Below are 13,573 nucleotides of genomic sequence, written 5' to 3'. Positions count from 1 at the left end.
GACACCACCACTGGGAACCTTTTACAGATAGAGATATAAGCCTGTAGAGGAATTATGGCGGCAATTTTGCATTTATTAAATGCAAATTTATGCAAAAAAATGTATAAAGGGAAGCTTGAAAGTTACTGCTAATATCATAATTGTATTCCCTGACCTAAAAAAAAACCATAGGTTTAGACACCAGAATATATATATATATATATATTTTTTTTTTTGTGGGTTTTATGTCCAGATATATAGCGACTTATTCCTGAGTGTACTTCATTAATGGTATACGAAGATACGGGCTTGCACAGGCGATATGGCGGCCATTTTGCATATAATTATATGCAAATATATGCAAAAAATATATAAAGGGATGCTTGAAAGTTGCTACAGATAACATAATTGTATTCCTTGACCTAAAAAACATAAGTTTAGAAACCGGAATTTACTTTCTATTGGTTACGTATCCCGAGATATAGGCATAAACAGGTTGTATGGCGGCCATTTTGAATTTTTATGCAAATTAGACACTGATCCACCACTCGAATTTTAGGGAACTTTTAATACGTTATTTTAATAGCTCTTCCGGGTCAAATGCAAGTGGAATCGTTTCTGTTGCAATTAGTTGTGGGTTAACCCACTTTTTGTCGTATTTTGACTGGACTATCTGTCAGTCTGGGTTTCCTGTACATGGAGGTTGTCTCTCTCTGTCTGTCCTCTGAAAAAGTACTTTGTCAACCATGGATTCAGCAAACAACTTATTGTAGAGATTTGATTTCTTCTTGTCAAACATTTTTTTTTTCTGATTAAAAAAGAAAAACAAGAACAAACACCAGCAGCAATAATGAAAACTAAGAATCCACATTTCAAAACCAGAGTTTTAAAATTTTGAGGTAGATTTTCTCGATGAATAATTGCCAAATCAAGATATCATTGAGATTTGAATTTTTCTTCAATTTGTCTCCCTCTAACAAATGAAATTTGTAGGATGGTAACTGCTGATCTGTGATTTAAAAACAAACATCTCGGAAAAAACAGGAACCACGGGACTCGAACCTGTCATCGACTGCTTTTGAGTCCCGTGGTTCCTTTTTTTTCGGACATGTTTGTTAAATCACAGATCAGCAGTTGCGATCCTACAAGTTTCATTTGTTAGAGGGAGAGAAATTGAAGAAAAATTCAAATCTCAACCTTCATTCTCTTGCAAGATATCATTATTTGATAATAGACTGAGATACTCCAAGGATAAACTGTTGTGACTAAACCGCTTTTGACCGCTTAATCGTAAATTTGAGTTGATTTGCTATGAGCTATTCAGTACAACACCAAGTCTGATCTCTCATACAGATAAAGCAAGTGGAGGTACTTGAACTCTTTGAGTCCACAAGTAACCGGGATATCACCTGACCAGTCTCACCCAAAATGTGTCAGTAGATAATTTGAATACAACATTGCCACCGGCTGATGTGTCAGGTAACCAGATGCAATGGAGTCTAAACAAAGGGATCATTGTTTTAAGTACTTGATTTACAAAAAAGCAAAGAGAAATTAAAAGATGTATGAGTACTGATGAATTTGCTTAGCTTTAGTCACACTAAAGCCCCATTTCTTTTCTTATTATCAATTTGATTGAATCCTGTGCATGGTCTACTTACTCTCATGTCCAGTGCATCATACCAGGAGAGTCCATTTTTCTGGACTTAAACCCTCCTCCAGCCCAGAAACCCTTACCCTACACCCAAAACCTTGACGTCAGTCCCCAATCCGTTATCGTAATCATAGATCTCTAAGTCCCGGCTATGCTGAGTAGATGAAACGAGAAATACACCAAGTGGGATTAGACCAATTAGCCATTTATTAGCCCACTCATTGAGACCTCAATATTCATTTCCTGTGGTTGTGAAGAGCTAGTGCTGTGCAGACAGAACAAATTTCCCATTATCTTCGTTCCCCCGACAAAACAAGTGAGAGAAAGGACCCAGCGCTCCCTTACGTTCCTATGCTACTGTCTGAAAATAAATGATCTGTTTTGAAATTTTGGTAACTGTGTTATTCAATCTTATTTGTGTGATAATTGTATGATTTTATACAGCAATGGGGTTATGATTGTTTAATAATCTCAGGTCACTACCCAATGTACAGAATTCTGTAATTCAGTTATCTGGCTGCAAATTTTATTGATTTTTGATAAATTGTCACTATCACCATTACCGGTACCATTAATATTCCCCATGTTTCTAGGCTACCTCAAAGTTTACTCATCTCGATAACAAGAAAAGTAACATGCTGCTTTCTGAGAATCCTTATAACTTTGTGTTTCACCCATCACAGCAAAGGTCAATACTTTAACCTGCAGAGTGGTCAGTCTGATAGGACATTTGTAATGATGTACAAATCATGTTACATCCTATTACTTCACATTGCCAGAGCTATGACTGCACATTTAAGTTTGTGTGTCATGCAGTTGTAATGAAGAGTTTAAAGGACAAGTCCACCTTCATATACATAAGGATTGAGAGAATGCAGCAATATCAGTAGAACACATCAGTGAAAGTTTGAGGAAAATTGGACAATCCGTTCAAAAGTTACGAATATTTTAAGTATCTGCGCAGTCACTGCTGGAAGAGAAGACTACTACAGTGTGTGATTTCACATGCGTACAACTATATAGGGAAAATGAAAAGAGAATTTCACAAAACTTTACTTTTTGAATAAAGTGCACATTTCTTTGACTTGCTACTGATGTATGTTGAGGGTAATATCATTCCCCCTGCCTTTTGAAAGAGAGAAGTCAAGTGTTCTTTTGTTATGCGAGAAAAATGGAAATATGTTGAATTTTCTTTATTCTTTCTTTATATCGTTGTACTCATGTGACATCACAAGCTATAGTAGTCTTTCCATCCAGCCGTGACTGAGCAGAAACTTCAAAAATTCATAACTTTTGAACGGATTGTCCGATTTTCCTCAAACTCTCGCTGATGTGTTCTACTAATATAGCTGCATTCACTCAACCCACATGTCTATGAAAGTGAACTTGTCCTTTAATGTTTACTTCCAAAAGTAAATTTTCAAGGCAAAACTGCAAATGGCTTACAATTTTGACAGAATTACCTCTTAAACTGGAAACTGGAATCTTGAATGTTTTAAAAAGTATGAAATACAGCACACTGAAGATCTGTCTCAATTTGAAAAAAAAAAAAATGCAGGGAAGTAGAAAGTATGAAGTTCCTGCAAGCTAGGGCTGAGGTATAGTCGGATTTCAACAATGCATTGCACACTTTATACCCATAAAGTTATTTAAGCAAAGCATAACAAGATTGAAAACCCCCACCAGTGCTCGGCCTCTTTGCAGCTGCTGAATTATGTACTAAACATAGCAGCCCATTTTGCTTGACTCAAATAAATGAGCTTGTCAAGTAAAGTTAAGTAAGTTTGTAAAAACAAGACATGTTTTAGCACATTTTTTTTTTCTGCATATACTGCAAAAGTGGAAATTTTCATGTGACCAGAAACTAGCATGAAAATAAAAACATGTAAATGATTTTGCATGCAGTGTGAAATGTAACACTAGTTATTCAATGTGTTTATTGTGCAGAATCCAGAACACATAAAATTTATCTTTTACTCAGTCAAGGGTGAAAACTAAGTGGTGCAAAAATTTTCTCTTTTACAGTACAAAAGTTTTCTCTTTTACCTCAATTTTGTATAGTCTTGTTGAGGTAGACAGTATTTCATGGTAAAATATGATTTGTGTACAGGTCTAGTGCTTATTCTTTGTCTTTAAATGCAGTTGTGCAGTCACAGCTGCTTCCTGTTGGCAATGTTGTATGTGTATATATACCATGTCATTAAACACACATGCTCAAACTCAGCTGTCTATGTTATACACCTTCCAAATTTGACATCTCTGTACACACCCTCCATGACTGGGAAGTTTAGTTTGCATCACAAAGCAATAAAAAACAAAAATGTGCTCATTGGCATGATATGTCGATAACATTACTCATAGCAGCATCAAGAGAGTGCTGTCAGGCGATATTACCATGTAATTCATTTCTACACGCACACGTAGATCAGAACAACTAATCACACCATTCGTTTGGGCAGGTTCTGTGCTTATCTGGGCTTATCTGAACAAAAGTCCTCTCCACTTAGTGTAGAGATTATGCAATTTTATCAGCAAGTGTCATTCTCAGAAATTACTATTTCCTGCAAAACGGACCTATTTTAAAGAAAGTATCAATTGAATGTTTAACCAAAAATTATTGTTTTTAACTATACTATTTATGTCTATAAATTCATTAGTTAAAATCCAAATTGTCATATTCTTTTCCAACCCATAATTTTGTGGAATTCTTTAGATTCCTTTGTGATATTTTGCTGTGAAATTTGCATTTAGTTAGTTATGTGGAATTGGCGCATTATAAGTACCCCTGTATTATTATTATCATTATTATTTGATTTGAAGGCAAAACAAGAAGAAGAAGAGAATAACCTACTCCACTTATAAAATTGGTCAGCCAGATTGTGTAGGAAACTAAATATTGGGTCAAATCAAGGAAATATCAGAGTTGTGTTTTCCCTTCACAGGAACCTTTCCTAAAACGTTTGCATCAGCTCCACCATTTGCTGGGCTGAGGCCCCTGTGCCCTCTAGACCTACCAATTTCTTTTTCTTATTCCTCATGGCATGAAAGGAAAGTGGGCTTTGGCTTGTTCCACTGACTGTCCATCAAGGTTGAGTTGTAAATTAGGGTAGAACTTTGTATGAAAAAAAGATGTATAAATTATATGGCATATAGAATTAATATAATTATAAGTTGTATGGCATATAAAATAATGATAACCATCATCAGCTGTCATTCAGTATGGCTGTCTTATGAATATTCAATACAGTATGCTTCATTCAGTATGGGGTTAAAAATGCAAGCAAAAACAGCAGCAAGTTGCTTATCCCCAGATAGTACTGGACTATTGAAAAGAGTAAAGTGATAAAAGGAGCTGAGGAAAGACTCAATGGCTAAGGATAGTACAGTGTGAGGAACTGGAGGGAAGGAGTAAGTCTTCTTTAGATCAATGGTCAAAATGACATCATTTTTATTTTTTGTTTCCAGATTTGGCTCAAAATACTCCAAAGATAGTAACCCCGTCCATATCATATAATCCATATCACGCTGAGGCACCATGTCTATCATCTCAGCTAGGTTCCGCCTATGTGTCCTTTACGTATGCCTGCATGATGACGACTTCTTTGCCCTACAGAGGTTTGGAGGCACTGATACTCTAACATTCCTTTTGAAACAGTCATACTTTTTCTTCCTATGTTGGATATTAAACCTCACACAGTGCCCTTAAAGGGATGCTGCGGGCAATTTAGATGAAGAAATGATAATGAAATGTGATAGGAGACTGATGAAATCTTCTTCAGACCTCCCCCGTGTGTTCAGAGTCAAGTAAACCATGACACGTTCCTATTGTTGAATCCACTCTGCCCTCCCCACTCATCACTTCTCCCTTAATTCAAATTCATAACTAACTTTAACATTATACACATGCACTATTCTCTTCATATCATTGAAAAATTCAGACACCTACAGTCCACACGAGGAAGTGATATGTTATAAACGGTCAACATCAGAAAGGGACCAATGTGCAAAATGTTATTTTCAGTCTCTCAGTTTGATTTTGCAAGAAATTATTCTCTGTGTTTTCTGTTGATAAGCTAACAGTGTTCTTTTGACAGTGACTTGTGATTGTGTTTCAACTTTTTACATCATAAGGATTCATCTGTTCCTGATGAATGTTTTCATTGTATCCTGTGTCATACCTTCGCTGCAAATAACCATGCCTCTCTTCTTTGCAGGTTGCTTGTAAGAATGAATCCCTCGGTGAATGCCAAAGCTTTAGACATCAGTGCAAACTGGTATACAGCATTTGTTAACGCTTGACGACACTCTCACTAGTTATATGAAAATCCACATTTTACGATAAAACCACCACACGTGCACCCCCTTACCATCAGTGGGTTCATCTTTTTACCCCTTGGGTGGATGGGTGTTCTTAGCCGAAGCAGCGATAACATAAATTGCCTCCAATGTGAAATTGATGGTCTTTGTTTTTGTTTTACGATGTATATTGTATGCATAATTGATATGAAAACAAGAATGAAACTTGTCACCACATACATTTTGAAATGATAGGTACCAGTTAAACCACATTTTTTTTCTTGTTGATAAATATTTTCTGTGTGTTTAGATTTTGTGCCTGTGAAATAATCTGCACAACCTCTTTATGTTTACATATTACACATTCTTGATTTGTGTGTGTGTGTGTGTGTGTGTGTGACATTTTAAAATCTGCTGTCTGCATGAAATGTTTCTTCTTTTTGTTTGGATTGATTTTTAAAGAGATCAGTCAAGTATTAAAGCTACCATGTATCATTCACAACTCACCATTTGAGTAGATCAGGTAGAGCCGTTAATTTTGAGAGTGCAGGTTTATTCATAGATTCATTTGTCCAAAGGTAAGGATGTTGTACAGCACATTGTTTTGTTGAAATGCAATGCCAACTTCAAGAATCATAAAACTAAAAGCATTGGATAATGGTAAAACTGTACTTTATACATTTTTTGCCCTTATTAAGTCTGTACGAGTGTTTATCTGCTCCACATCTTTCAACAATAATCTAAAGTGTCACATTTAAATTTCATTTGCATTTAATTTGAGAAAATAAAGAAAAAATATTAAGTTGACATCTATACATGTATGCTAATCCTTGTGTTCACTCGAAAATATACAATGAAAATAAAAATGTTTGTAAAATGTGATATTCATTGTCATTAATTCAAGATTTAGGAGAGTGACAATGTTAATATAATTTGCAACCTTACTTATTTCAACCATTGCGATGCCAGTTTTAGATTGTTTGGAATAGGTTACATGCCAGGCAATTTAAACAAGATTGTGTGAGTATAAGATATTAAATGTGACTTGTCAAATTCATTTAAGTATACAAGGAACACATGAAGCAAGATTTTTCAAGAATGAGCAAATTACCATTTAAATGTTGATAAGTCATCTATTAAACATGCCATTCAGTTTGACATCAAAGGACATGATTATTCACACATCAATTTATGATAACAACCATCTTTATTGCAGGAGAAGTTAATTTCTTTCACTTTTTAATAAAAATGCCTATTGTGACTTAACTCAAAATCTAGCCATTGTTTTTGGTACTCATTCTCCAAGACTAGAGAAGCAATTGATTCTGTCTAACAAAATATTGAGACAAGCAGTAATTTTGTACATTTATAGTCTATCTTATATACACCAAATATTTGATTATAGCAAGTATTGAGTTGATGAGCTGGTTATTTTGATGGCTCCTTGAGATTGTGTAAGTGATCCATGGATATTCATATTGTCAGATTTTCTTCATTATCTTATTCAGTTTTTGTTTTAATCACATTAAAACAGCTTGTCGTTGATATGAATTCCTTTTAAAGTACCATGTAGCAGATTTGATAGGCCATCAAAGGATAGTATTATCTGAAATTTTTTAGTCACATTTTTTATTACCCCATCGAGAGTCAACAGACTTAAAGGCTTGTCATTTATTTCTTCATTATCCAATTCAATTTATTTCTTTTCATCACGTTATGAGCAGCTTCCCCCTCGACACAAATTCCTTTTAACACACTCTTTAGCAGAAGTGACAGGCTATTGTAGGATCACATTACCTAAATGGTATCTGTAATAATTTTAAGTCCATTTTCTTTTAATTGGCCTATTGAGAGTTGACGGAACCAAAGGCTTGCCATTTTTCGGTTTCACTTCAGTTGAATGTTCAAGTGGCAAAGTGGTCCTGAAGAGGAGTGAGTGCCCTCTATGTATGTAATAATATGAACCTGTGAGGCATGTGAAGTACAATGTGAGAACGAGTTGAAACTACATCCTTTTCATGCAGATTGCCTCACATCGAGATGGAAATGTTTTTTTTTTTTATTATGAAGTTCATCATCATAGTCTAAAGTAGTAATCAGTAATAGAGCTGTAGGTACAGGACAATGATAATTTCACATGCAATGCATGTTGCATCCAGGGTAGGTATCGCCGAGTTTAAAGAAGGAAAAATTCACAAGAGACCAACGGTTATCTATACTGGAAAAAAATGGTAGTCTGAGTTGTTTGTGGGGTATAATGTAGATGGTATGACAGTGTGAAATGGAATGCATGGATTTACAACAAGATGAAACACAAACACAAATGTTTTAATCATTTACTCACCACCACTAGTTCTTTTTAATAGCACATGATGGAATGATTTTATTTTTTGTTCCATATTTTCATTGTTTCTACACATTTCTATATTCTTTCTGACACTCAACCATGTACACTTTTGTGTGTGTGTGTGTCTCTGGTGGCCAGTTCGAGTCACTAGAATCTTTGAAACAGAAATTTTGGTACCCCCCCCACCAAAAAAAAAAAAATAATAATAATAATGTTAAATAAATAAATAAATAAATAAATAAATAAAATAAAATGAAATGAAATAAAAAAAAAATATTCTGGCCCGAAATAAAAGGAAACATAAAAGTCCATTTTGAATTCTAAGTGCCTAATCAGTCCACCAAGAGATATACTTTTTGGAAATCTGGTATTACAGTAGCCCCGGGCCACTGCTTATGTTGATTCCTGCATGTGTATACATAGAATAGTTGTCTAATGATTGACCATGCCATATTGTGTGATGTATACGACACATTTTGATGCAGGATTTTGATTCAGATTTTGTCTAACCGAAGTGGAACACATAGTAAGCCATGTAGTTCTTTTATCTTTGAAAATGTTTTCAGGGGGGATTTCATGGAAGAATTCTTGATGTGTTTGTTTTAAAGTAACCCATGAAGGAGCAATATCAATGCTTCTCAAGTCAAATGCAAGTTGTCAGATTTTGTATTTCTAAATTGTGTAGACTCACTGGTCAAAAGTAGATCAAATAACGAAGAATATGAAAGCCAAAAGCTGCCAGAGTCTTATGAGTTCCTGAAACCATTCAAGTGATAACAGTTACATTTCAGATATGTTTTAATGTTGTTTATTGATGAGTTTGTAAATATTGACATTGTGTTTTGTTCTCAGGACTGTATGGGAAGTATGGAAGTCTTTATTAGAGGAAACAGAGAAGAATGCGAGGGCGAGACTGACCGCTGCCGAAACCATCAGTACCCAGATCACTGACTCCGTCAAACTACAGAAGAATTCAAGAGCTAACAAGCTGAAAAGAGTAAGTCACTCCGAATAGGTTGTAGTGTGCATGTCTTAAACATTGGATTTGTGATTGAACAGCACAAAGTAGGCTATTTGTTCGTTTGTTTTTTGCGAGGGTTTTGTGTGTGCTTCTATTTGTTTGCTGCGTGGGGATTTGTGTGTGTGAATTAAGAGTTAATATGTGCATGCATGCAATATGTATGGGATGGTTTTATTTTTGGTACAACTCTTTGCATCAATCTGTATAATTTTCTTCTTTGCATACATACAAATTGAAGTTATTACGCACATTTGATTGAATCCCATCTCTCTGTCTTTCCTTCTTCTTTTTTTTTCATGTACAATTGATATGAGAGAGCATTATCTACATATTTTGTATGATTATTGGTCATTCGTCCGTTGCTGCTTTCAAACAATAAGATTGAATGGCATTATTGACCATCACGTTCAGTGAAGATAATTCAGTGATAGCCCGTCAAATTGTAATAAATCATCATTCCAATGATATTGCCAGCAGAATGTGAAGTTACAAACATACATGCATACATATACATACATTCAAACCAAACAAGAATGGTGTTGAACTCCAAGGCTTAAGAACAAAATATATCTATTGAGCTTTTCATAAAGGAGATTATGTGATTTACAATGACCCCTAGAAACACTCAACCATGGGCATATTTCAAATTGGTAAATATTGTGAAGTTTAAAAGTCAGTCTTTGTGTTAATGACTATTCATAAAAGATGTAAAGATACAGTTGTACATTCATAAGTATTACTGGATGAAATTGTATTAGGGATGAAAAAACTTCACACAAATACTGTAAAATGAGGAATGTTTGCGTGCATTTTAATTTTGCGAATTTCGCGAGCGCCAAGATTTGCGAAATTAAAATGCACGCGAACGTTCTTGTCTGCACTATATACATTGAATGCCAGTGGCAGTTCGCCAAAATCTCATGCCGCAAAAAGAGGCCGTCTGCTCCATCCAATTCGTGAAAAATTCATGCTGTGAATATATCATGTTTTACAGTAGTTAGATGGAATTAGGAAATATACAGAGATATGCCATCATTGTTTAGGAATTTTCCAAAAGAGAAAGAATCAGATATAGATCTATTTGCCAAAGGCACACATTTGTGCACAGACAGAGAGAGATGGAGAGAGAGAATAGCAGGCAATAGTCATATATAGTCCTGAGTCATGAAGAAGGTAAATGATTAAAAAAAGCAGTGTCCGCAGATGAAGTGGATATTTGAAGTGTTTGAATTACGGGCATGAATATGGGAGGCAAGAAAAACTACATGTAGCAAATAGTAGCCCACACTTGTAGCCATGCAGGTAGCAAAGGTCAATGGAAATTTCCTTTTTCCGACATAGGGTCTGTGGGTACATGTACAGTCTTCCATTTACGGCTGCTGCGTCATTGATTGTTATAAACATTATGCAGTCATTACTGTATCCCATGTATCCATGAGGATCAGAGAGAGGGAGAGAGAGAGAGAGAGAGAGAGACCAATGGCTTGAAAAGGGGGAGGGGGGAGAGGAGAGAGAAGGGGGTTGGAGGAGAGAGGGAGGGAGGGAGAGATAATAGCATAGCGCACATTCATGCTAAAAATAGCCATGGTGCAAGGAGGTCCACCGACGCTGTACCTTGCTGACATGGGAAAGTCACCTAGTCACAATGTGGAAAATTCTCGCTGTTTTCTCCCCATCCGTTCAATAAGTAACATCAGTGTTATGTCATGGACATTTTTTTTTGGTCGAGAGTGACGATGAGTGTAAACTGTAATATTTGCCTTCTGCATTTGTTTTTTTTTTTTCTTTCTAAAGATAGTGATGACCGTAGACACTACAGTGTGTGCATTGACTTTGCTCTGAATGGAAGCTTTGGGGATGGAAAATCACAGTAGGAATTGACCCTGATATGAATGTATGAAAGAGTTTTTAAGACTCTACTCCCTTTAGCTGACCTCATTTCATTTCATTTCAGGAGAATGATCTTAGGAATCTGTATAACAAGAATTTTTTTTCCAACATTTTAACTGCATATTATGTTCCTGCATAGTATCTCAATTTTTTTTTTTTTTTTTTTTTTAGTATTATGAATGTTTAGGTTACACAAGCATTGTATGAGGCAGGGCACTGTATACATATGTACACTGTAAATGTATTAATGTGATGCAAAATGTTCTGCAGTTTGTGGGTCTTGAGAGAGTGCCTCAGCTACCATTGAGTCAATTTTATGTTTGATAAGGCTGCAATTATCTTGTTATATCAGGTTTCTCACTTAATCAAGGCACAAAAACAAAGAAATACAAAGACTTTTGACCTGCAAAAACTGCCTTGTTAAAAGACGGTTGACTTAGATATCCGACCCCTTTATAATGTGGTTTCACTGTATATATCCTTTTGCCTGATAGTGTGGGGACCTGGCCAGTGTATGGCACGAGGAGGTCCAGGCCAGTGTGAGAGACCTCATCAAGGCGAGGAAGAACTACGCTGATGCCGAGAAGATTGCCCAGGATGCCAGGGCCAAAGCAGCTGAGGCGGAGAACAGGTACGATGATGTCTGTAAAATGATTCTTTTCATCCTTAAGTTGCACTTTTGCCCAGGAACAATCACTGTGCGTCACAGTTTGGCAGCATGGCATTTCCACAGTGAAAGGGTACATTTCAGGGATGCCGCTCTATTTTCTGCTTCCGATGTGCATTGCCCCCTATACAATTACCATCTTTTAGAACACTTTAATAAGAGGTGACTTTGCACCAAAATTGCTTCAAAAAGCGATCCATTAGAATTCTTCCTAAAATGAAAAATTTGGGGGTAACGAATATAACACTGGGCAGGTAGTCTTACTAACATGAAGGTCAAATAATGAATGCTCACTGAATTTTTGTTGTTTTCCAACTGAATGGCCTAATATTGATTGGAAGAGATAATAACAGCTCTAAGAACGGTGTATTTTATAGTATTTCTATGAGGTAGCGTGTAATGCACCTCAGATGGACAGTCAAAACTGTCGCATTTTTGTCTGTCCATGTTGCTGCATTGCTCTTACGGGAGGCTCAGTATAGATTCTTAGCTACACTCCTCATCAAAACTCAAATTACTGGATTTTTTTTTTTTTTTTTGGGGGGGGGGGAGGGGGAGGAAGGAATTTTTGTGTAGACAATTGAATGGGTCAATCCAGACAGTATCTTTTGTCTTATGGGTTTCATTCTTCCTAAAGTTTTTGAATCCTCTTGAAGTATCATTGTTAATGGAGGGTAACCATTGTATATGTTATGAAACTGAAAGTCACTCCATAAATGATAACTGCCTGATATTCACTCGATGCTGTCATGGTTATAGTGACTAGTATATGTACCAGTATATATTCCAAAGCAAACTTTGATCCTGACATACTTCAGGGGTCATTATTTGCATTGTATACAATTTTGTTCTGTTTTGATTGCGTCCATTCATATTCATTAGTATTGTTTCATCCCATTTGCTGGGCTATTAATCTCTTCACAAGTAGTTACAACAAGTATAATATCCATTCATGCATTTTTTTTTTTTTTTTGTTAACTCACTAGCAATATTCAGCAGTCTGTGAACGGACATGATGGAAGCTGTTCTGTTCACCAGCCCAAAGTTTTTTTTTTCTTTTTTCTTTTTTTTCTCTCTCCTCTCTCTCTCTCTCTCTCTCCTGAGTTCCTTGTTGAGACAACCTTTGTCAGTAAATATGACAGTTCTTCTGACAAAATATTTTGAAAATATGTGTTTGCCTTTGTAATTGATGACTAAACTGTGATCTTCATGACACACAGCCAATTTCATTTCCTTTTCCCCCACATATCTCATCCTGCACTGCCACACGCTAGCACTAACCAGTGAGGCCATTCAGCCAAAGTGACAACAGTTTATGTGAATGTGACTTTTATATAGTTTATTCCCAGTTTGCGTCACAAATGCGGCATTCGGAGTTTGCCAAGATGCTGTACGTGTACAGTCTCCATTTCAGTGTAGTGGAAATATTGCCTATTTTCTCATTGAGACCACTCTGATGTTTATATGCTTATACATTTGTCAAGTTTTGGGCATGACATCAAGGTTATCATGAATCATGCTACCATTTGAACTCTTGATATCTACATGTTTAGATTTTGGCAGTAGTATAATGTATTTTTTTTTCTGATATGGCATAATTTTGATGACTATCATAAAGTGATTACAAAAGTTTAATATGGGTTTTTATTTTGTCAGCAGTGTCATTGCAGGAAATCAGCTACTCTGTTGGCACAGGCCAAATTACAGATATGTATTTTG

At 35.8% G+C, this 13,573-nt stretch overlaps 1 protein-coding gene across 1 annotated transcript in view; it reads left to right on the top strand.

Annotated features, from left to right (window-relative positions):
* Positions 1-13,573, top strand: part of LOC139743393 (uncharacterized) — a 75,085-nt gene that overhangs the window by 18,725 nt on the left and 42,787 nt on the right. Inside the window, exons 5-6 of the mRNA XM_071653878.1 lie at positions 9,129-9,273; positions 11,682-11,818. Coding sequence (XP_071509979.1) covers positions 9,129-9,273; positions 11,682-11,818 — 282 coding nt within the window. The remainder of the gene's footprint in view (positions 1-9,128; positions 9,274-11,681; positions 11,819-13,573) is intronic.

This window comes from Diadema antillarum, unplaced genomic scaffold (genome assembly GCF_040938485.1).
Source record: "Diadema antillarum isolate AM-2024a unplaced genomic scaffold, OU_Dant_1.0 seq00001076_RagTag, whole genome shotgun sequence".
Taxonomy (NCBI): Eukaryota; Metazoa; Echinodermata; class Echinoidea; order Diadematoida; family Diadematidae; genus Diadema; species Diadema antillarum.
This window is presented reverse-complemented; position numbering and strand designations above follow the sequence as displayed.